This window comes from Heliangelus exortis, chromosome 10, assembly GCF_036169615.1.
Source record: "Heliangelus exortis chromosome 10, bHelExo1.hap1, whole genome shotgun sequence".
Taxonomy (NCBI): domain Eukaryota; kingdom Metazoa; phylum Chordata; class Aves; order Apodiformes; family Trochilidae; genus Heliangelus; species Heliangelus exortis.
The window spans coordinates 12,113,763-12,137,962 of NC_092431.1; the positions used below are offsets into that span (position 1 = coordinate 12,113,763).

Sequence of the window (24,200 nt, forward strand, 5' to 3'; positions counted from 1 at the left end):
GATTACTCTTAGTTTAAAGATTTGCGGATTTCATTTTTTAAAAAAAGTCACCTTCTTTTCATAACTTCTTCTGGAGTAATTAGTACTACACAATATAAATACAAACACAGCAGAAAATTACTTTTTCTTTTCTTTGGAGAGCAGGCATCTTACGGGACCAATGATGTTATCTATTGTTGCCATTACTTAAATGAGATGACTTAAGTTTCAGAGCACCACATAGATTTCACAGACTAGACGCCAGTAGGACATTAAACCAAAACTAAAGTATTCAACTTTAAGGACCCAAAAAGCTAGGCAAAAAGTAGACAACTGTTAATTTCACTTTTAGGAGAACTTTCTCAAAGGTTCACATGGTGATTTTAAGCAAAACTTTTGGCATGATTTTGCTATGTCTTTTGCTATGACACAATGAAATTTGAAGTGCTTCTCTGAGGAGAGTTGCAGGTGTGACCCCTTTATTTCATTTCTCTTTCCAAAGCATGATATTTTTCAGAACCAGGCAGTGACCCTGGTTCCACATAACATCCTCTAGCTGTAACTATAAACATCAGGCGTTATCAGTTCTAGAAGCAGACACTGACTGAGAAACATGCCATTAATTTCAGCAAGTTCAGTTACTTGGAAGACTTAACTGAAAGTAAAATTACAAGAATGAAAATTGTTTCTATCCCGGCTCAAACCAGGGCAGGACATCAAAGAGAATGTGGAGGATTAACTTCAAGGAAGACCAGCTACCGATACTTCAGCAGCTGCATGGAGACATTTCATCTATGTCACACAACAAAATCAAACATATCCTGGTGTTCTGACTGAGTAATGACTAATCTAGATTGTTTTTATTTTTATGGTTTTGTTACATGGTCAAAGGAGACAGGAAGCATCTATATACAGTAAAAGTTTTTGTCAAATATATGACCATCCAAATGTCTAGGTGTTTCTCCTGTTTTCTATAATAAGTATATGAAGAAATTCAGAAAGAGATCAGATTTTATTATTCGTCAATTTGACAAAGAGCCTAATACAAGCTCAAAACTCCCTAGCAGTAACTAAGCATATAAATGGAATAATAAATTTATGACATTTGAAAGGCTCATAATTACATGATTCATTTTCCTAATTAAAAAAAAATATCTGTATTTAAAATTAAATTAAATTCCTAATTAAAAAAAAAATCTGTATTTACCAGAGCATCATTAGGCATTTTTTCCATCTATATGTTTAAGATTTTAATTGTCACAAGAGTATCTATAAAAATGTGCATCATCAGGCAAAAAGGGCGAGAATTTTATCTAAAGTGTGATTCTGCCACAAGAAAGACAAAAACATTGTCTGCTACAGTAACAAATCAACATTGCACAAGATAATAAGAATCTATCTTGATATTTTGCAATATCTGGGTCTTTAAAGAACATTGCTGTGGTGTAAGGAAGCATCACTAAAAGAACACTGAATTGACTGTCACACAAGCTTAGGTTTAAATGCTCAACAGTTAGATGCAAAGTCATGTAACTTCAACGCTGGTGTTTCCTGAAGACCTAGAACCAAGAAACCAAAGCCACTTGATACAGAAACCCTGGTGGAGTTTAGGCTGTGGGAATCTGACATTAGGCCCCAGCAACCAGGGTCTGAAAGCAAGAGGTGTTTGTTTCAGAAACTAGCTTATCTGTTAAAGATGTTTCTGCCCATCTTCTGAACAGTCTTCTTTAGAACCATCTTAATTCATAATCCAGTGTGATTTATGCCAAGCTAACTGACTTCAGGCTTAGGTGAGCAGGAATGCCTACGCTGTCAGTTGCTAACACTCAGGTAGGGGAATAATCATCCCTTGCTAACAACAGTCAGTCACGCCTGACACGACTGTACCCCAAGTCAGCAATGGGGAACAGAACTAAGCTCCAGTATAGTAAGGCACCAGAATATTAACTTATCACTGAATCTTTTTTTTTTTTTTTTCCCCATGCTTATAGTAAAGTTCTCCTTTAATGACACAATGCAAATCATCCTTTGATAGCATCAGTAGAGATATCTGATACTTCATTCCACTAATCCTCTTCCCCTCTCTTGTAGGAAAGGCAACAGGCTGTGTAACAAAACATATTATTAGAGTCCAATAATACTTCAAGTAAATGCTGCAGAAAGTGCAGAAAAATATCATAAACCTAGTTATACCTAACGGTGTCAGTTATTTAGAGGATGTACATAATGTTTCACCTGAGATTATGCTTGCTTCTTTGTTTTGAATATGAATGCAAGTAAACTTACATCCTAAATTGTCCCTGGGAGACATACACTTTTCACTGTTGTTTTGATTAAGCTGTCATGAGATTGATGTTTAAATACAGCCTTTTCTGCCTCATGGCTGAGGCTCTGTGTGCATTTCCTCAATGTTACTTACTTTACTTTGAAGGTGGGCTGAGCACAGAAATCTGACGAAAGAGTGGGCTGTGCCCTTGATCCAAGGGAGCTCTTACACTCTTCTGAATGACGGCATTTGCTAGTGCAGTACATAGCAGCAGCAACAGTGTGGTGCTCTGGGGCTCCAGCTCTGCCTGGCAGACAATCTCCAGCTCGCTGAACATCTGCAGGACAAATTTTTTTATGTTCTTCTGTAAATGAATGCTGCCTAACTGCACCAGGAAAATGGGCACGGGGGATTATCTCTGCATTGCTATGAGCGGAGGGGCGCCTTGGGGCTTTAGATTGCAAGGTGGCAAGGAGAAAAAGCAGCCTTTGCAAATTGCCAAGGTAGGATCATGAGAGAAAGATGTTATCGGTGTTTTTGTGAACATGAGTGAAAAGAATAGTTTAAACAGATACTGCTTCCAGAGAAATGGTTGGTGTGGATCTTATTGTGATGCTTGTTTGAATTTACCAATGCGTTTTTCAGAGATTCTACAGGTGCTGATTAGGTTTCAGTAAAAAAGAATGATTACTTTTTGGTAGCTTGCAAGTATTGCAAAAATATTCTTAAATTTTTGAAACTGTGAAATAAGGTATGGCCTTTCAGCTTCTGTTTGATTCCCTATGTTTTTGAATGTACTTGGCATTTTGCAAAACTGAATCTCATATTAGGAAATGCTGTTTCAGTCATTATTTATGATACTTTTTCTACTCTAGGCATAGAATAAATACAACTTTATCATGAGAAAATGTTCTTACTATTTTGGGAATCCTGGAAAGCATTGCACTGAGTTATCTCTGGTTTTGGAAAATTATCCAGTCTTAGAAGCAGCTTTAAGAGATGCCAAACATTCCCTCTTATATTTCATGAGCAACACTGAAAATTACTGAACACTTCATAAATTAACTTCCTGTATAAAATGAGAGCAAAACAGACAGTGAAAATTCAGCATAAATAAATAATGTGGTAATACCAACTTGCAAAAACAATAGTTAAAGAGTAGTTTTGTTAAAAGTCAGTTCTAACTCCATTGCAACAGCTTCTCTACCGGTGCAACAATGAAGATTTGCCATGGTTATTATGTAACTGTATGGAGTGTGTTTTATTTTCCTAGACAGAAGGGACAAATTCTGCCCAGAGTTCTGAAATCAGCAAAATACCACTGGCTGAAATGATGCTGGGACTGATCATAATACAATGAATTTGGCCTTGTTAAACTGAGAGACAGAATAAAATGTGTCTTATCACCTTTTAGTATCTGGGTAAGCCAGTACGTTGAGTGTTAACATTTTGAACTTTGATTAGAGCATTTTAGATCAGTAGTTTGGCTACTTAAGCCCTAACTTTCTTAAGGTGTCAGCATATTTATTAATTACTTAAGTACAATTTACTGGATCAGTTTTCATAAATAGCAAAAACAGTAAGTCTACCTCATTTTATAAAAGAAAGTCCTTTTAGTTCATCAGTCAAAAAAATAACACTTTTGACTATTATTTTCTATGATTTCCAGCCCCTAATATTAATCATATTCAGTAGTAGAACAATGATTGAGTTTATGTATTTTTTTCTCATTACTGCTAAGTTTTTTGCTTGTTTTTAAGATTTGCAAAACTTGAACATGTTTAAATTTTTTTCCTACCGATGAGCAACTGTTGCTTTGCAAGTAAAGCCACTGGTAACAGTGGAATCCTGCCATCTAGTGAGAATTTATAGCTACAACTTAAAAAATCGAAAGTAACGGTAAAAGGCCTTCATTACATAAAACTAAAAGAACAGTAGTTTGAAAACTTGGTTTGGATCAAGCTTTAGTTTTCCTGAAAAAAATGGACTACACAATTTTTTTTTTTTCATATTCACATCCTAGACCGTGGGTCTTAAGCCTGGAATCTGTTTTACCCATAAAAATTGGGACTTCAGAACTAGATACATAATAGTAAGTTGTGCCTTACTTTCAGTGGGAAAATCCACTAGTAAAATATATACAAACTTAGGACAAAAATATGTATTTTTAGGAAAAAAAAAAAGCATGAGTTTATTTTCTTGCAAGTGAAGCCAATCAAAAGACCAAGTAATACACTACAGAACACCCTTTGTACATGTGTTTCAGCAGATATATGTTACAAGCATGGTGGATTGGGTGCTTTATGAGTACCAGATCATTCATTTCTCTATGCTTAAGGGTTGGTCAGGATCAGTGAGAACTGAAAACTGACACTAATATCTGTCTGAAAACTTGAAACTTAAGGGTTGAGAGGCCACAGCTTTCTCTGGGACTCAGTCTATTGGGACAATACACAGTCCTCCCCAGGAAGCTGGGGATTTGTCTTCAGGTGGGTGTAGATGTGGGTGTCCAGGTCAGGCACCAGCATCAGGGGGAGGTATGGCAAGGTGGGAGCTCTCCAACTATACCATGTGTGGCCGTTTTGGGGGAGAGGCAATGTTTTCAGCTTTCATTCTGTTATCCAAACTGATACTAATAACTCTAGAAATAATTACCCAACCAGTGCATAGTCATTTTTCTACTGGCTCCTAAACACAATTAAAATTGTTTGGTTTTTTCCAGTCCAAAGTTCAGTTCAAGATTTTCAGTTCAAGGTATTCCACTGTAGGATAACTTTCCCAAAGCTGGAGATGGCTGTGGAATCTCAGTACAACAACCCTAAATGGTTAAGAATTCAAGATATATAAGAGCAAAGGGATGAGTAATGTCCTTTCTGTTTCTACTGTGAGATATATGAAAGAATGCTTTTTTTAAATTAGTATCATAATTATTTTTTTCTTGTAAATTTCTTCACTGCATTTACTTTAAAATACACAAAAACTGTATATACAAAATAATTGATGATTTTCTAGACTAACATTTGAAAGTTCTGTGTGTTTTTCTACTAATACTTAGCAGTAACAGCTATGCCTATAAGAAACATCTCTTTTGCAATTGGTAATTTAATGGAATTGTTCTATAGATGGTTTAGATTTGTAATGGAACCATGTCTATTAAATTATCTGGTTGCAATTCTCAGCATATTTATTACCTACACCAAACAGTAATTTGATGAACTCATTGTAGCTGTCAAAGTCTCGCTAATTTAACTGAATATGGTATTCAAGAGCACTGAGTTCCATGATTCAGACCTCTAAGCACTTCAAAGGAATTTGAGTCATCTTTTCCTATCAGTAAAGTAAAAATGAACAGATGCTTAAAAATTGTCATAATACTTGTGTTGTAGGTTTTCAAGATTGAGACATTGGTGAAACAAATGCTAGTGAGACAAGGTGCTTCACATGTTATTGAATTCAGATCACGTCAGTACTCTGGTCTGTACATAGTATTTACAGAGATATTTCTACCTACATACGGCTCAGCAAGAAAAGTATCTTCATGTTGTCCTATTTTAGACCTGTGAGACCATACAACATGATTTCCCCTTGATTCATCAGTGGCATAAAAATATGTAGTAACATGAAGAAACACATAGCAATATTTTTTTTAGTGCTTATAGATTTTGTGTACCTATTCAGCAACTTTTTTTCAGCTAAATTTTTAGAAAAATAAAATAGTAACATTTCCCTTCCTTTTGTTTCTACTACACCAGTTTTCCAGGGAATAGCTAGTTATAATGCCTATCCTTTAAAATGTTATTTAAAAGAACTTAATGCAGATTTTGCACACTGAAAATTTTTGCTTTATTATAGACATTTTCTTATGTCCAAACATGCCAAATATCACATAATTTTCCATTGTCTTGCAAATGTTAAATATAGTCCTAATGAATCCTATGAAATACTTTGATAACTCAGGGTTCAAATCCAACATCCTCAACTAGGTATCATGCAAAATTTACAGTTTGTGACTATTTTGCCAGTTTCTGAAACAGACTCCTAGTGCTGTAGCACAAATAGCCCTTTGGCTCGGTGATGACAGGAAAACTGGCTGCACGGTCATTTTAGACTTGATCATTTGTCTGTCAGAACACTCAGATTTCAATTCAAGTCTCAGTTTCATCATTTGGATTCAGTGGAACCTGAAACTGAAAGTGAAACTCAAAGACTTGAGAACAACCTGAGCCAACAGTGTGAAAAGCTGATGAATATGATTACTTAATGCTAGATGTATACAGAAGTGGAGTCTGTTGTAGTTTGACTTTCTCCTTGCATTTATCCAAAATATTTGACACATGCAGATAAACCCCAAGTGGTTTACATCAGGTTGATCTTTACAGTTAGTCTAGTAGGAAAAAAAAAACCAAAACAGTAAGATTTTAGCACAGTTATGCTTTTGATCCTGAGGTAAAGCATACATATATGTCTGTCACTGTCAGATATATGAGAAGTATATTAGCATGCATTTGTCCATCTACAAAGTACATCAAGAGTGCTGGGTTTCAGGAAGTTTTTCAACTTCTTGTCATTCTCCTATTTGTCACTAGTGGCAAAGGCTCACACTTCCAGGCAGAAAAACTAGGATTATGAAAGCTCAGCTATTGGTTACTACATTTTAGTTGAGACATGATAATTATAGCCATATTACACCTGGTCTCCTACTTTATTTCAGTGCGAAGTCACATAGATGAGCATAAATCATCAGTAATTTGAAGCAGTGGGTTTTTGCCCCTCTTCTTGCCTCTGTGCTGATGGCCTCAGAGCACCATCTTCCTAGTGAGATGAAGGTAAGAGATGGTTCTGTGTTTCAGATCATCTCTAGGCAACATTAGAAGTAATTCTGGAGTCGGAGCTGGTGCTTCAGAGTTGCCTGCTTCTGAAAAATATACTTGTTAATGAACAGTCAAGTGGGATCTTACAATATGCTTCTGTGTTTGAAATGAAGACGCTCAACATGCTGTCTAACGGCTCAGTGCTGAGCTAAGATGACCCAACTGATATGTCCTTATTTGTATCAACTGACATTTTAAACAGATCTTGAACACAAATTTATGCACTAGCAGCAGACAGAACCAACTGTGTTTAAAACATGATAGCTGAACTTCAGCAACGAAGACAGGGAGTTTAGAGTTAACCTACTTGATTTAAACACAACTTGTCTTACTTGGATTGTATTTAAAACTTTGTTTAAATTTGCTAGCTAATTCATTTATAAACATAGTTTGTTTTTGAAGCCTGGACAAACTCTTCTCAAATTCACTCTTCACAGCCAGTATTTGCTGATATTCAGAAAAGTCTGTAAGGCATATTTGCGTAAATTTTCACATAAGGAGTTATGTGAAAAAATGTGCTTTTATTTATCTTTTCTGTAGGGGATCTTTGACTCCATTATGAGCCTAGACTCAGTTTAATAACCATTGCATTTTTTGTTCAGGTTTAGATAACATAGTTCATATTCTACTAAGTAAATGACAAAATTTCCATTGACAAATTGTGAATAAGCTGGGCTATACAGAGGTTAGGTTCATTTATTTTGCAAAACAATGAAATAAAGTTACCAAATCTAACTAAAAATGGCCACTGCCAAATAACGCTGTTCCTGAATATATGCCATCACTAGTCAGAAAAATAATGAGAAAAAAAATCTATGCACCCTTAACGACAAAGGTTTATATGTATTTCCAAAGGTTAGGGGACTGTGTATTTTAGTTTCAAACCTTTGCATTCCAGCAATTGTGCTAGTGGAAATGTTAGTACTGAGGTCCCATCTAGCTGTTTAAAAACTGCAGGCTGAACTAGCACATGATTGTATACCCTGTTTTGGATATAGGGAACATAGCAAGCTGGTTTTGGCATGCTTTCCACAGTATTTAGGCAGATATAAGTGTGTTTTGGATACATGGTAGTATTCATTTGTGCTTGTTTCCAATAGATACTTTTCCAGCTCTCATGTTAGAAGATTTTTCAATGGAATAGAAAATAATTCACACTGACTTAAACTAAAAAAACTTTAAAAAGTCAAACATTTTATTCCTACTAAATTACATTAGCTGCTTTGTATAGAGCTTTCCTTCATTTTTTAGTTTATTTGCTGGAAACATTTAAAATACACTGCACAAAAGTATTATATTTCATAGTTTTGTGGTTTCTGCAATTGCCTTCTTATTGTGACTGTGATTGTAATAGCAAGACTTTTGTCCAAGTTATCATTAAAATATCACAACAGGAAATGTTGTTTACAAAGCCCTTTAGGATTTTGTCAGATTGTTTGAGAAGATATAGTTTATACCTCTCATGGAAGGGCTTTCATCCAAATACAGAACTCAGTGCTCTTCATATTTACAGCTGAAATACCTAGAGCAGAAAATACTTTAAGGGACCATATTCCATGTCGCAAATGCACTCTATAAAATGAGACTGACCTGCAAAGATAGCTTCAACTTTGAGAGGAACAAGTCTGTGCATGGAATTAACTGTGGATAAAAATGATAACATTTAGATTGCAAGCAGCAGTACTTACAAGCACTGTTGACTGGAATGATACTGGCTGTAAAACCCACTCTGGAAATCAGGTTGAAGGTGTTAAATTTCAGATATAATGCACACAAGTTACACAGTGTATTTATTTTTCTATTTCTGTGATTTTTCCCATCTGTGATTTTTTCCCATTTCATTACAATATGAAGTATATAGTTAGTGTGGATGTTAGGATGGGAATAATGTACATTTAGACTGAAATACTTCAGTGTGCACCAAAAAAATCAAAGTGCTATATTTTGGTTACTTGCCAATACAACATGTTGAGCATGAAAGCCAAAAATCTTCAAAATACCTCAGCACCTTGCCTTCAGTGGGGTGCTAAGAACAGTAAAGAAATGTCTGCTTTCTTTGTCAATTATGTGGAAGGTAAATTGTAACAAAAACCTAGCTCTAACCTCTCCAAGCTGTCTATCATGTGCTTGCACACCAGGGCACAGCACAGATTCTTTTCTTATTTAGCAGGGAAACACTTTCTACAAGTCTTCTTTCTTTTTCCATAGAAATATATTTTGGATTCATGGGATGGGGCATCAAATGCACAGGTAACCTTTTCCTTCAAAAGAGTTATGTCATATTGGACTGCAGCGCTGTAGAATCTTTATTGTATAAACATGCTTTTTTCTAAGTGTACTTTAGAAATATGTTCCCATTAAGGAAGGTGGATGCTTTGTTGTTTGTAAGCATGTTTTATATTACAATTCATTAGCAAATGAACTGCTGATGGGTAAAAACTATGAAGAAAGTATATAAGCTGTGGTTTTCTGTTATTCTGGTTTCATTTGATACGTTTTCTATAGCACACACATGCTGTGTATGGCATAAATTGCTACAATATTGAATTTCAATGATGTTCTAAAATGAAGATAATGCAAGACAATCATAATTCCATTGTAGCACTTCACAGTAACAGAAAGAAAAACAAAAAGAATGACAGGGGAACCTAATTTAATAAGACAAATTTCCCCTTATTATTACTCTGTCAAATACAAGGAGTATCTATCAGGAATAGATACTTGCTGTCTGTAGAGAAAGGTGAATCTAAAAAACCAGTTGAAATTGCTATAAAGGAAGGAACTACATTTTTCCCACGAGCTCAATTGGAGTTTTACCATTGACTTCACAGGACAAAGGACTGGGCTTTAGTATGTATCATATAGTGCAGTTATTTAATTAGAAGCAGATATCATGAAGAAAAATCCTCATTGGGAAGGGTGTAGCAATTTTTGCCAGTGATCTGCTTACTACAATTTTCTGTGTCCAGGAACAAAAAAACCCTTAGACTTTGGGGCATTCAAACTGTCAAAAAATGTAAAATTTTCCAAGTTATTTGTAAATTTTATATTTAATTTCTAAGCTGTCTTGGGAGTCTTTGTAAGGACAGATAGTCACTTGAGCTGAAGATATTTCGGTCTGCTTATTTATAAGAGTGAACTGATTGCTAATAATAGCTGTTAGGCTGACATTACTAGAAACTAGAGGCCATTTATTAAAGGACCTATAATGTAGCACTGTAACCCAAGGAGAAAATTTAGACTGTGGACATACCTCTCCACAGCAAAGGAGAGGTATGCCTTTGCCTAAACCATCAAAGGTTTACTGCTTTCTTAAATTCTGCAAACAGACAGGCGTGTGTTGGTTGAAGCAAAGAGGTATTTCTTAAGCAATTTAGATACCAGGGCTTTGCTAACTCACCTCATTTTGCTTGAGAGCTCAGGAACAGTAATAGAATGGACTGAGTTGGAAGACAACTTGATCATCTAGTTCCAACCCCCTGCCATGGGCAGGGACACCCTCCAACCTTGACTTCCAGGGATAGGGCATCCACAGCTCCTCTGGACAGCCTCTGCCAGTGTCTCACCACCTTCAATCATAAGAGCAGCTCATCTGTAAGATTTGAAGTGTAGAAACCTCCAGGTTAGGATCGGAGGAGGAAAGCAAGAGGAGTATCAATCAGCTGTGGATGGCAGCCTTTTCAGAAGGCAGAGCTGTGGCTGGAGAAGTCAGACTGTAACTACTTGTGTTGGCACCCCCATCTTATATGTGCATCTTCAGTATTTTAACTAATATTACTTTGGAAATGCTCTAAGGGTCCTGCAAAAAACCCCTGCTTTCCTCCTAGAAGAAAAGACATCTGCCCTCACTTTTAGTCATAACTTCAGTCTGTAATATTAGCTGTTCTAAAACCAGATTATTTTACTCATCTGATGAAGAACAGACTCCCATGAAGTGCACCAAAACCAAATCCAAGAATGCATCCTTGAACAGCAAAGGTGTTGGAAATCTATCCTAGTTTGCAGCTTGAGCCCACTTTTACTCAAACAGTTTAAATTAACAGATCAGTACAGTTGTGATCCAAATAATTTTTTTCATAACTTTTCATAACTATATTGTATCTTTATTTTAAGGGCCCTGATTCAGCTCCTAAATATGCTATGTTTTAAAGTAATTTTCCAGATAACATTACCAATAAATTTCTGATACCATGGCACATTTTGCAACTTCAAAAAGGATTTGACTTTAAAACCTCCTGTAAATCTACAAAACCAAAAATTTCTCAAACTCCTAGATTCGCAGTTTTCTTCCTGTACATTTACAGGAACAGTGAAAAACAAATCAGTCATTCTAAATATCAACATGAATGCACCTTATTCTAGATCAAAGGGAATACAAAGGGAACAATGATTAAGCCCGAGGAGATAGTTATCTCTGTAGCCTGACATTTTTTTAGCCTTATTATATACACAAACAGAGCATTGAAATGCACAATGGTGCCCAGCCTCATACTAGCCTTCTGGGTCATTCACTTGTTGTTTGCTTCCAAGCCTGATTTGCATAAGAGGCCTGGAAAAGTTGCTGAGACTGGGAATTAGCACAAATTGATATCAGATGCTAATTGACTCAAAGAAAAACTAAAGACACATTGACCTGCTCAAATCAGGCTTGAATTCAGGCCCTCTGGATTCCTGCATCATCCTACTCTGAAGAATTAAACCCTGGCATACATGGTTCATCAGCTGCTGGGTCCTGGAATAAAAAATAGAGACGCAGCAATGGGATCCTGTTTTAGCACAATCTTACCTGAAACAGAAAAGGGTGGGAAAGAACCCTTTCTCTTGTGAAAACTATTTTCTTTTTGGGTGTTCTAGGCAACAGCATGGCAACCAAGATCAGTTAAAATAAGAGCCATACCAAATCGTTCCCTGAAACCTTTTACTATTCTAGACACAAATATTTTTTTTAAGGGTGGAAAATATTTATTGTTCCATGCTTATGTGCAGGTATGTTCCATCAAGGACAAGGAACACAATTTATTTCAGTGACTGGATCAACCATGCTGGATGCACATACAGTGACAGTCAGAGCTGTAGGAGTCACCTGCTGCCCCAGTTCTATGTGGTGCCCCTTTCCTGTCCATTACTCAACTGAAAAGCATCTTTTCATAGGTTTCCATCAGATAGTTATGAGTAAACATTCAAAGGAGACTTGTGCTGTCTGGCATCAGCAGTTTCCAAAAAGCATAATATTTTTACTAATGGACAGTTTGGGGGACTGAGGTTACTTCCCAGAGAAGCTCTTTGGTCTGCACATGGCCAAAATACTGTATGAATATGTTTCTTTGTGATTGCCAGTCCCTTTTATGTTGTAGGACTTTTTCCTTACTGGGAGAGGAAACAATACGCTACAAAGTTTTCCCTGATTTTATAGTTTCCTCATATTATGGAAAGCAGTGTTCTCCCTTAGGGATTCACATAATCTCATGTTATACCTGTATGTCACTTAGCGCAAAACTTTGGCCCAAGTGAGTTTAGTTTAATTTAAAAGCTTCTTGACTAGGCAGAATTATATCTGTATGATATCTGCTTTGCTCTGACTGAGCATGGAGCTAAGGAGTGTTCAATGCAATAGCCGCCCAGCAGTAGGGCCCAATGCCATCCTTCAGCTAATACTGGTTATTGCGAAACAAGTATGTCTGCCAGATCTGCTGAGGTTGTCTGTGTTGAAACAACCCTCCCATCTCTGGACCCCTTTTCTTTTTAATACATAATGCTTTGCAGCACTTATGTGGTGTCAGTCACAGAGTAACGATTTCACTGAGTAAAATTCCCATGGAATAAGTGTGGAAAACAGGGTAGGGGGCATGGGAGGAGAGGCTGGACTTGGTCTTCTCTTTCTTCTCAGAAATTACAGTAATCTCAGGCATTAAGGCTTCTTCCTTCAGGCAAAAGAGGATGAGAGAAACCTTACTTCAGTGTGCAGATTTCTGGTTTCTTCCATGCAAAAATGAAAAGAACGGGAAAGCAATCCCCTCTGGATACAGTGACATTAAAATGTTCTTCCTGTGCATTTGCTTTAAATTAATTACTCTAATTTAATAAGGAAAAGGTAAGTTTCAGGGTAAAATAATAAAGTGAAAAGGAAACTGGACACTGATTCTGACAATTAATTTAATTTATGAAGGTATTGACCTGAGACATCTGTATAAAGACTATGCAATCCTTAAAAAGTATGCTTTCCACAGAAATTTGAGAAAATACTAACAGTTCAAGTAACAGGACCTTTCCTTCAAACTTGTATTAGTAACAGTAGTGTCAGCAAAGTTATGTCTTCTGTGGCTATCTGTGTCAGATTATCTTCTTTTTTCTGCATTCCTATTCAATTCCTTCAAATGCCACTCTTGATCTTTGGTTGATTTTTAAATGACTTCTTACATCACCAGTATGCTGAGATTTGTCTCTGACTGTAAAGAGTTCTTAAATAGACAGCTATAAACAGTGCCATGAGATAAAGAGCTACACCACCAATAAATTTCCAGTGAATATAGCAATGTAAATCATAGGGAAGCACTTTCTCAGGATACAAAATTACACAACTGATCCACAGTTTCTAGCTGTGCCTTCACAAGTTCCTCCTAGGCTCTACTCCCTTTATTTCGTGCTTAGGATTTGAAAGAGTGCTACAGATCAGGGCTGACTCTACCGTTATCTCAGGTTTCCTGACACCCCTTTGAACAATTGTTCGCAAATACCACAGATTCATATTTCCATGTGTTCCTTCAGAATATTTTTTCTTTCACAAATAAACTCTGAAAGCAGCACAATGCATATGAGATGACAAAGTGATTTCCATTTTTTGTGCTTTTGTCTCACATTTTTAAGCTAGTATTTGACCTTTGTTGGGAGTTGAAGCACTTTCCACGGATCTAAAGGGAAATACTATGTGGAGAATTTTGGTTTTGTACCGATGCCTTAATTCCAGAAGTACTTACAAAAAGTACCTCTTGACTTGGTACAAGATACAGTTGCTTGTTGTTTTCTTATGTAAGATAGGCAGTGCTCACTGAAAATCAAGTAATGAAGACCCAGTATGGTTTTGGATTTATACATACTGAGGCGGTTCCATATGCCATAACAATGCAACTGAGTTACACCCATAACAGCTGAAAAATATGCTGGGTATCTTGTAGTAAAACGGGAACAACAGTAGCCACACAAAATAAAAAGGAATGTGGTTGTCCTAAGTTAGTATAACTGGGGCAGTTAAAAACTTTCTATGACTGTTAGAATGAAATGGCAAGCCAGTATTTTATAGCCACATGTTAATCTTCTTGAACAGGATGAGTTATTAACTTCAGTCATTTAAATGACTAGCTCTTTTATATGTTCTTACATTTTCCAGATGATACAGTGGATATTATCCTGTTCATTTGCATGTACTTTTTTCTTTTGTTGTTATTTTCAGAAAATTCTTTAAACCTTTATGTTATTCTAACATCTGAATAAGAACTGAAGATCTTTTTTAGTTTAGTCCCATAGCATTTTCCAGTTATCTTCCAAAATTGTTATTCCTGTTATTTATAGTTTTGGAAGAAGAGACAAAATAGCAGAAACCTATCATGACTCCAGGTTCCAATGTTTATTCAGTAACACTGTAGAGAATAAGCCACACCTCTATACATATGCAGCATAACTCTCCAGAAGCTGATGAAGCTACGCTAGAAGAACTAGTAGTACCTTTTCAACAAAGCTCAGGGGAAATGAAAAAATGTTACATGGGAAAATATGAAATGTGATTTGGGGTAACACAATATTCTTCAGAACTATCATACTCTTACAGAAAGTATCAGACCTTTAAGTTTTCAAAATACAAATGTTCAAGAGTAGCACAATCCAGAAGTTAATTTAAACTACTTAAGAACATAGGATTCAGTCTTAGATTTTCTTACCACCAATTGACTTTAACATTTTATGGAATATTAAAGGAATAACAAATGGGAATTTAATTGAATATGTGTTTAAAAAGACAAAGCTTTATACATGTGCTCTTCCATTATGAAAATATCTAAGTTATCAACAAGTTCACACTTCAGTTCTTTGCTTCAGGAAATGGAGGTGTACTCATACATCTACTATATGTGACTAGCTCAGTGGTATACCACAGTTGATTGATACGCTGCATTTGTGAGATAAGCATCACTTACTTGAGTAAAATATATAAATAGATATAAAACATTTTTCTTAATAGATTAAAAGATAGAAAAAATATTCCTAAAATTATCTTTACTAAAACTAAAAACATAAGCAGCAAACATAAATAGTATCACTTTAAATTGTGATTTTGTTTTTCAAGGCTCTTCCTTCTTGACAAAACCAGAATCCTGCAGAAAATTAACGCTGTGCATTCAGTAAATGACTGTGTACCTGCTAAGTCAGCTCCTGAATAATCCTACCAAGAAAAGTGTACCTGGTAGTTCTGACCACCTGCAGTAATTTCCTTTTTAAAAAATCCATTTGTGGGAGACAGATGATTTTTAGTGTTCTAACCAAATTCCAACTTGTGCCTAGGATCTGATTACGTTAGATAACCTGCAGTCCCTTCCTCTTTGGAAGTTAGGAAGTGTTAGGAAAATTCTACTTTATCTATTAGAAGGCATGCATAGTGGTGCTCTTGCTATAGGACTGCCACATTGGATGTGTGGGCTGCAGCCTTCTGTGCATCTTAAAGCTGGAACAGATTTTGGCCAAAGCTCACAGAAGTATTTCAGAAGTTATCTGGGATGAGATATTACATATTATGCTTGAATTGGTAAATTATAATATTAATTCTGAGTAAAATAATTAAATAAAATCATAGAGAATGTATGCCAAACAGCTGCTTGAAACAGTACTCCAGTTTGTCATAGAGGAGTTGTTAAAAATGGCAGCATTAAAAAACAACCGTCTCTTTCCCAAACTACATGTCATTTGGATTTCCTTAAAAATTCAGTCTTTACAGTTCCTAAAGAATGCAACCATTGTAATTCAAGGATGCTCCCTTGGTGGTTTTGATTAATTTATTTTACCAACACAACAGAAGTCTGCTGTAGCTCCTCTGGTAATATAAATCTGTTACAAAGAATTCTGTTGTCTCCATCTCCCTAATAAACCACAGTGCCAGGGGTTCAGAACTAAATGGATGGCAAAGCATCCATCTCATCTCTCAAAATTTCATCTCTGCTCTTGCATTTGAATTTAGTATCAGGGTTTATCCCCCTTTAACTCTCAGCTAGTTTATAACTACATTGTTATTTCCCACCTAAGTAGCACATCGAGGGAAATATTTTAATTTGTATGGAATAACACCTATTTTACACATTTAAATAAATAACCTGAAAAAAATGTACATATATTCAGGTATCTTGAAATAACCACGGCTATCTGGCCAACATTTTAAAATTTATTTTGAGTCTCATAACATATGTTATATTCCTTTCACTACCAGTACCATACTGAAATCTGGTTCTTGCCTAAATTACAGCTTTCACTAAAATTAGAATACATTTCTGGATGTTCTGGATTGCAAATTGATCCTACCAATAACACAAAAAAACACAAACAAAAAACCAAACCAAACCAAACACAAAAATCTTAAGTTTTTAATGTTTAAATCTTTCTTTATGTACTAGAGAAATTCTAACTGACTAGCTACAGAGCAAATAGCAGAAGCTTGGATGCACCAGTCTGAGAACAAAATACACAGTGAGGGCACCTAAATTCCTGTTATATTTTCTATGGACGGAAAGTGAGTATATGTACAACAAAGCTTCTGTTAAAGTAACAGTGGTTTTCAGAGGCTACAGAAATTGTCCCAGCAATGTGTTACACAGATATTTTCCCAGTTTCAAAGAACATGTGAATGCTCCAGTGTTAAAGCAGTATGATGAGTTTTGGCGGCCACACAACACTGACAGACATTGCTGTGTTAGGTTTCTTATACAATTACATATGCTTGAGCTGTTTTCATTCCACATAAATATTAAATATTTCTTTGTTAAAACTCATTAATTTAAAATATTAAGCAAAATGAAATTAAACCATTTCCAAGCAGTTTCTTACAGATTTCTGCTAAACCAGCTACTTGTCTGACATGGCATACGTGTAATTTCAACAGTACCCCTATGTGTAAGTGTGTACACAGATGCTTTAGGCTAACATTAAACAATGTTCTATAGTTATGAATGTTTTTTTAATCTAAATAAAGTAGGTAGTGTATTTATAACTATCAATTCTTGGGTTATGGAGAATGTCTTCAAATAGAAATGGAAAGAGCTTTATCATTACAAACAGGTCTCATTCCCTTAAAAGGAAATTGTTTCTTCTCCTTCTGCTTCTTTGGAGAACTGGCTACAAACTGGGAATGGTTATTGTATGACTCATTTGAGAAGAATAGCTACAGTGTAAAAAGTTCAGAAAGGATTTCAATAAAACCAAACCCAATTATCTTCTGTTTGGGGAATTAAAAGGATGGTTTTAAAGAGAAAAACATAGATTTTTTTTTTTTTCCCCAGAATGCTGTTAATCAGCATAATACTGAAGTGTTTTAAAGGGAAGGGGAAAAGGTCAGGAAAAAAATAAGACAGTTCCCCCTAGTTTCGGTTCTATAGTTAAGACAGAAACCTCCTTTCATAAGCAAACTACATTTACTTTATTCTGGTCAGGCCTGGAAGTGAACTCCTGCACCCACCAGTGCAAATCACTGATTGCCAAAAAGAAACAACAAACTTGGGAATCCTCTCTCCCTTAGCTGTGCACAGATAACATGGCTTTTCTACTGTACCCCACTTCAGCTACTTGGAAATTCCTCAAAACCTCAATGCTGTAAATCAAACAGCAATAATAAAATTATTTCCAGTAAAACAACATTAATGACATAAGCAGCTATGCAGTTGACATTAGAAACTGCAAATGCAATGAGTAAATATTGTATTATTTCCTGCACTGTTTTCCCCCCAGTGGCTTGAAGGAAACAGAAGTGAAGTCAGGACAGAAAAAGACCCTTTTCCTCTTAAACTTCTGTTATTCCTTACGATACAATTTTTGAAACTTCTGACATAAGGACCTGTAAGAGGCAGCCTCATACCTGCCATCTTTTGCTCCGTTTCCTTTGAAGGAGAGGCTGATCAGAAAGCAGGAAGCAGTATTCCTGTAGCCACTGTATCCTTTTGTTACAACTCTCAGTTTTTATAATTTTATATATTAAATCAGGTCTCCAACATGACACTTAAAGTTCTGCTTTTCTGTGTGCCACAACACTCATGCATCTTTCACTTACAAAAGGGAGAGAAACTGCTGTTATACCTCACAAAGCTAAAATTTTTATAGGGTTTGTGATTATATTAGGAATATGTATAGAAAAAGTGCATGCTAGCTGGTGCATGTATTTTCAAGATGCAATAGCTGGGTGAGGGAAGCTGACTGTTTAACAATCCATGTAAGACATGGAGAAATGCAATTTTTTTACAAGTTCAGCACTAGCTGAAAAGTTCAGCACCAGCCACCAAAATGTAGGTATTTCTGAATGTTGAATAAAAAAGTACCATGATTTTTGGGTGGTATTTTGGAATTATGATTTCCTGCTTTTAAAAAAAATAATAATAATGAAGATAACTCGGGTTAATGAAGAGAACTGAAGGAAACAAGCTTCTCAGAAAGGTTCACGCAGGAGAAAGTATAAATATTTGTATCTGGAGAAAAACACTTAAAAGGAATTAAAAATTTACCTCAAACTGTTCTGGAATTTGCAGCTGAGTTCCCCTTTCCTTCAAAGGTTCAAAATCACAAGTTTTTGCAAATCAGAGTTCTCAAGGTTTGCAAAAGGCCAGTGTTTTAATTTCTATGTTTCCCAGTTCAAAGGAAATGACTGACAGAAGTCGCATATACAATTTGCCAGTCAAGTCCTATTCCCTAGAACCTTCCATTTTCCTGCTCAATTCTATAGGTTTCTGAGTTGTATGCATTATTTAGCAGCCTCAGCTCATAGTAACACAAAATTACACACAGAACTCCAGCTTGCTACATTTTCGAGACCTAAACACTCCCATTTAGAAAAGCAATACAAGCAATCCCAGGATTTCAGTGTGTATTTCAGTATTTGTGAAAACAAAGTACAGGTGTGATCACTTCTGTTAGTCCAAATGAATAAATATAAATGTGCTCAAACAGGTTCCATTCTAAAATGTAAATTCCTATACAGAGGTTAACATCCTGAGCACTGGGATTTAAACTAACCAGTAGGCAAGAAAACCTAACAGCTAATTCTGCTGCAGGAAAATTTCCATGCTTACACAAGCAGAAAATTAAAATGTTTGAAAGATTTTTTTTCTTTTTCTCCAAGTAATGCCTTTTTTGGTTATGAACCAGTAGTGCTGACAAATACCTAATTCTTGCCAGGAGCTGAAACACTAAATGGCAATCCGGTTCATTTTTGACAGTTCACATGCAAGACATAGCCACATCTGCAAACCACTATTTTTTAACATGCTCTATAGAATATTTAAAATTAAAATTGGAAGAGAAACCATTGCTAGTTTCATACCTTGTTGTATAAAAGCAATAATTCTGAAAAAAGGGGCCTGATGCATAGAACAAGAGTGACAATAGCTAAAGATGGACTGAAGGCTTCACACAGAGGAGTCCTATTTAGCATTACAGGCCAGGATATAAACTTATGACTCAATACAGCTTCTTCTGGAAATATTTATGACCTTAGGTTTCCAACTACTGCTCTTTATCTGCAAACCTGCCTTTCATTCTATCTTGAGATACGAAGTGGATCAATTCTTAAAACTTCTTGCAGTCACAGCCTCATCTAATCTCTCACCTTTCCCTTGTCTCTTCCCAGGCTCTAAGAGTGCAGTGCTCCAATCCCCTTTTACATATAGACATAAGCATGCAACTTCTGTCCTTGAATAAACCACTTCTAAACAATCTTTGTCCAAAAATCTGTCTTCAAACATCTTGCATTGTTTAGGCTAAGCTACCTCCCAAACTGGGTGTTCCCTTACATTCCTGTACCCTCCCTTTGTCCTTTTGGTACTTTCCCTCTATGCTTCCACATATATTAGTTATCTGTGGTGATGAGGTCCTCTTTTTGGCAATTTCTACCATGGTCTGTATGATTTCTAGAGGTACTTTCCAACTCTGATAATCCTGATACTGTGAAAGAGCTCTACTGTGCTTTCCCCATGATGACTTTATTGGTATATACACATCTTTCCAGACATTTCTCATCCCTTTGCTAGCTATTTTCAAGAAAAGAATTGAACAGGCATATTTGAAAGGCACTGCCCAGGGTAAAGGTCCTGGGAAGCCATGTTATGTGTTGGAGATGACAGTTCTGTCTGATATTGTGAGGATTATCAAAGACAGAACAGAAATTTAAATGTATTAACTACTTTGCTACAAATATTGTGTGCACAAGAAGATATAAGCGATAATGACAGTAGATTAAACTTGGTTCACAAGCCTTCAAACATACTCAGTATGACATTCTTTTTCATTTAAGCAGCTGAGCAAGTTTACTTCAGCCATCAGGCAGAAGGCTCTAAGAAACTTTTTGCACTGCTTAGCAAGAACACATCTGTACAGCTGAGACAGCTTTGAAGATATGCTAGACTTGCTTGGATTTTTTAAAAAGATTTTTTTAACAAGCTCATGGCTTTTCTAAAAGAATCCTAGGATCACTTCTACCTCAGATGAAAAATAAACCCCAAATGAAAAAAGCACTAGGAACATTCTTATATGCATTTTTATGGCCCAATACATAAACTAGTTAATCATATGAGTCACAAAATAGTACAGTATACATATGAAACATCAAATGTAATTAGGTATTATGCATTAAAATAAGCATCAGCCAAACACCTTTGAAAGCATTACCATGAAATACAGAAGTTGCAAGTTCACAGCAAAAATCACCTATAGATATTTGTCAATAGCAATATCAAATTACAGTATGCTTCAATATTTAACTAAGCTTGTCAGGGAGAAGTAAAAACAAAAATATACTTATAGCCTGACAATCTGCAGCACGTTGAATTCTAGTACATTTACCAATGAAACCATCTTGTCCTGTTCAGGAAAACTTTTTGCCTCAATTTCTCTGGGTTTGCAAGTTGATCCAAAATGACACTAAATTTCATTCAAAGTGCAGTATGAGAATGCAGTCACAGATGCTACTTCAATTCTTGTCAATAAGGAGGACTGCAAGGGGGCTGTTAGACTCCTAAAGAAAGCAGTTTCTTGAAAGCTACCTTTCAGGCAGAAATTATTAATATTATTACTGATTTACTATATTTGTATGAAAAATAGCAATATGCATAAATTTCAAGAGACTGTATAAATATCTCATGCAACATAAATGTTATAAGCATGCAGTTTGGAAGGGCTGAATTATATCCACTGCTCTAGGAGGGAAAAAAAAAAAAAAAAAAAAAAAGAAAGTTACAATTCTTCCTGTGCAGCTAAATTTGGAAAGCAAGACCCCTCAAATGTACTCTGTGGTGTTCCATATGCTTGTTTTGTGAAAATTACAGTACTCAGTACAAGTCAGGCCTACAGCACCAGAGCATCTGTGGTGTACACTGAAGTGAAAACAGATTGGACAAGCTGCCTGACACCAGCACTAGAAGCATCATTGCTAACAAAGAGCAAACACCCAGACATGATGGAGCTTCCTCAACACTGTGCTGCCTTTCAGTAAATAAATAGAAACACTGGGAAGATATTTGCCATTTTTTGTCTATATTCTCTATGTTTGTTCTGTAATACATAAACATACATTTAAATGTTGAATTTTAAATTATTAAGATATTAATAATTTTATTAATTAACTTAACTTAAATGTGTAACTACCCTTTGGCATCAACTAAGTATTTGCTTTCCCTCCCCCCTTTTTCTGATCTTCCTTCATCATGAAATCTTCCATGCCAAAGGAGCTAACTGAGAACTTCAGGCTTCCAGTTATCTGTAAAACTTGTTTTGATTCTCACAAGGATGCAATGGATAAAGCACATTGCAATTACCTTGCAAAAATCTACTGGCAGCTGTGCTGTTAGTTCTCCTGTGGTCACTGTTAGGAACACTTCTCCTACCCTGACAGAGAAATCCAACTATCCTCTTTCACAAGTAACTGGACACTACAGAGCTTGGTGGAATCATTACAGGGACTGTCATATGCTCTTGCAGTCTTTGATGTTTTTTGTCTTGGATGAGTTTAATTTTTCAACCCTAAGACAATTTTGACATAATTTTTGGCCAAAAAGCAAGGCTAGTTTTATGCCAGAACAGTCCACTATAATGTGTCAGATCCTATTTTCATCTGGTTATTTATGTCTTCCAGAAGAATACTTCAGCCCTTCCCACTGTACAGAGCCATGCTTATGTTGAATGGTATGCTTATTTGTGCTTAAGATAGCTAAGCAACAAGTGGGCAATAACTACCCATGACCTGGTAAAGCTGCATTGTATCAAGCAAGCAGCATGTGAATGGTTTGGATTGGAAGGGACTTTAAAGCTGACCTAGTTCCAACCCCATTGCCATGAGCACAATCTAGAGTAAAAGCATGAATTTCGGGTTCTAGTGTTACCTTTATCTCTTTTTTTTAAAAAAACAATACTGCTAACACTCAGCATCATTGACAGAAACAATGGTAGCTTTAACTCCTGATCCAAATCCTACAGAACCTTGGCATACCTTCTTTAACTCCTGATCCAAATCCTACAGAACCTTGGCATACCTTCTTTAACTCCTGATCCAAATCCTACAGAACCTTGGCATACCTTCTTGTACCATTAAAGATTCAGTTTGATTAAGCTTTATCTGATCCCCATTAGAATACACTGGGAATGCACTACAGCTGATTAGCCACCCCAAATGAGTTCTTGCCAGCAGAAGTCTGTGGCACCTGACAAGCTGTGGCTTGGCTGAGGGGGTCTAGGTTACTACAAAGCCAGGCACAGTACTGTAACCCCACAGTGAAGCCCCACGGTATGAAGTCAGCCCAGCTATGCATTTCAATCTAAGGTTGGCTCATGTGCTGCTGTGTCACAATCCTGGAACTGAGAGTACTGTGGAGCACGGTGAAGATATACAGGAGTCACTTGGACATGTTCAGTTGGGTGAAACCAGATTTACTCACCCAGGCTCAGTGCTATTGCTGCAGTCAGCAGAGGGAAGGAGATGACACCAGCCAACTTCAGGAGCTGGAGATAATAGAGATGAAATTATGCCAATTCTTTTCAAATATGGCTTGGCTCAGAACTCTGGGGAATCATTGTATAACATAGTAGGTGTGCTTGAACAAGTTAAATTTCTTGTTTTCTTGGACAATGAAATTATCTTCCTTCTCTAATGTACTATAAATTACTGTAAAACACAAATTGAGATACTCTGTTGATATGTGGCTTTTCTTTCTGGTTTTGTTTGGTTTGGTTGTTATGCCTGGTTTCTAACAAAGCATAACTTTCAGTAAACAGTCATGTCAGCAATGGCCTTATTCAAAACAGCAATTCTTCTCAAGGTTCCTCATGGGGTGGTGACCCTTAATTCCAGACATCCCAGATTTGATTAAAGCCACATGAAACCAGTTCGTCTTTGTAACTCTGCACTATTATATTGCCTGTTTACCTTAACAACGCAAAAAAACCCCTTTACAGAGACTATACTAACTCATCTTTATGTTGGTCACATTTTCTTGAAATTTATTTCTCTGTCACAGTTCAAACTCCAAGCCAGATACTGAACTGCAATGTACACTAGCAGTTAAATCAAAAACAAGATCAAGAATATAGTATGGAGTGCTGCATTTATTCCTTTAAGAAAGAGCCATTTTGTGAGACACTTGTTCTATTTATATATTTTATGTATTCTATTTATATGTGTTTATAAAGTAAAAAGGAAAAGTCCTAGCATTTATAAATAAAGTGAGAATCTCAGTATCTGAGCAGTAATAAATGTCCACTTTGCTCTTTCCTGGTTTACTTCATACACAAGACCATCATAGAGAGAAGACAGTGTGGAGCCTGTGTAAATCTTTTTCTTACCAGTGACCTTTGAGTAA

The 24,200-nt window shown here is 36.1% G+C and overlaps 2 protein-coding genes across 8 annotated transcripts in view; one reads left to right on the forward strand and one right to left on the reverse strand.

The window, feature by feature from the left end:
* The window catches only part of SEC24D (SEC24 homolog D, COPII coat complex component), a 185,173-nt gene that overhangs the window by 64,686 nt on the left and 96,287 nt on the right, over window positions 1-24,200 (reverse strand). The gene's annotated exons all lie outside the window — the stretch shown is intronic.
* Window positions 2,495-24,200, forward strand: part of SYNPO2 (synaptopodin 2) — a 78,199-nt gene continuing 56,493 nt past the window's right edge. Inside the window, exon 1 of the mRNA XM_071753496.1 lies at window positions 2,495-2,748. Within this exon, the coding sequence (XP_071609597.1) occupies window positions 2,620-2,748 (129 nt within the window). The 5' untranslated portion in view covers window positions 2,495-2,619. The remainder of the gene's footprint in view (window positions 2,749-24,200) is intronic.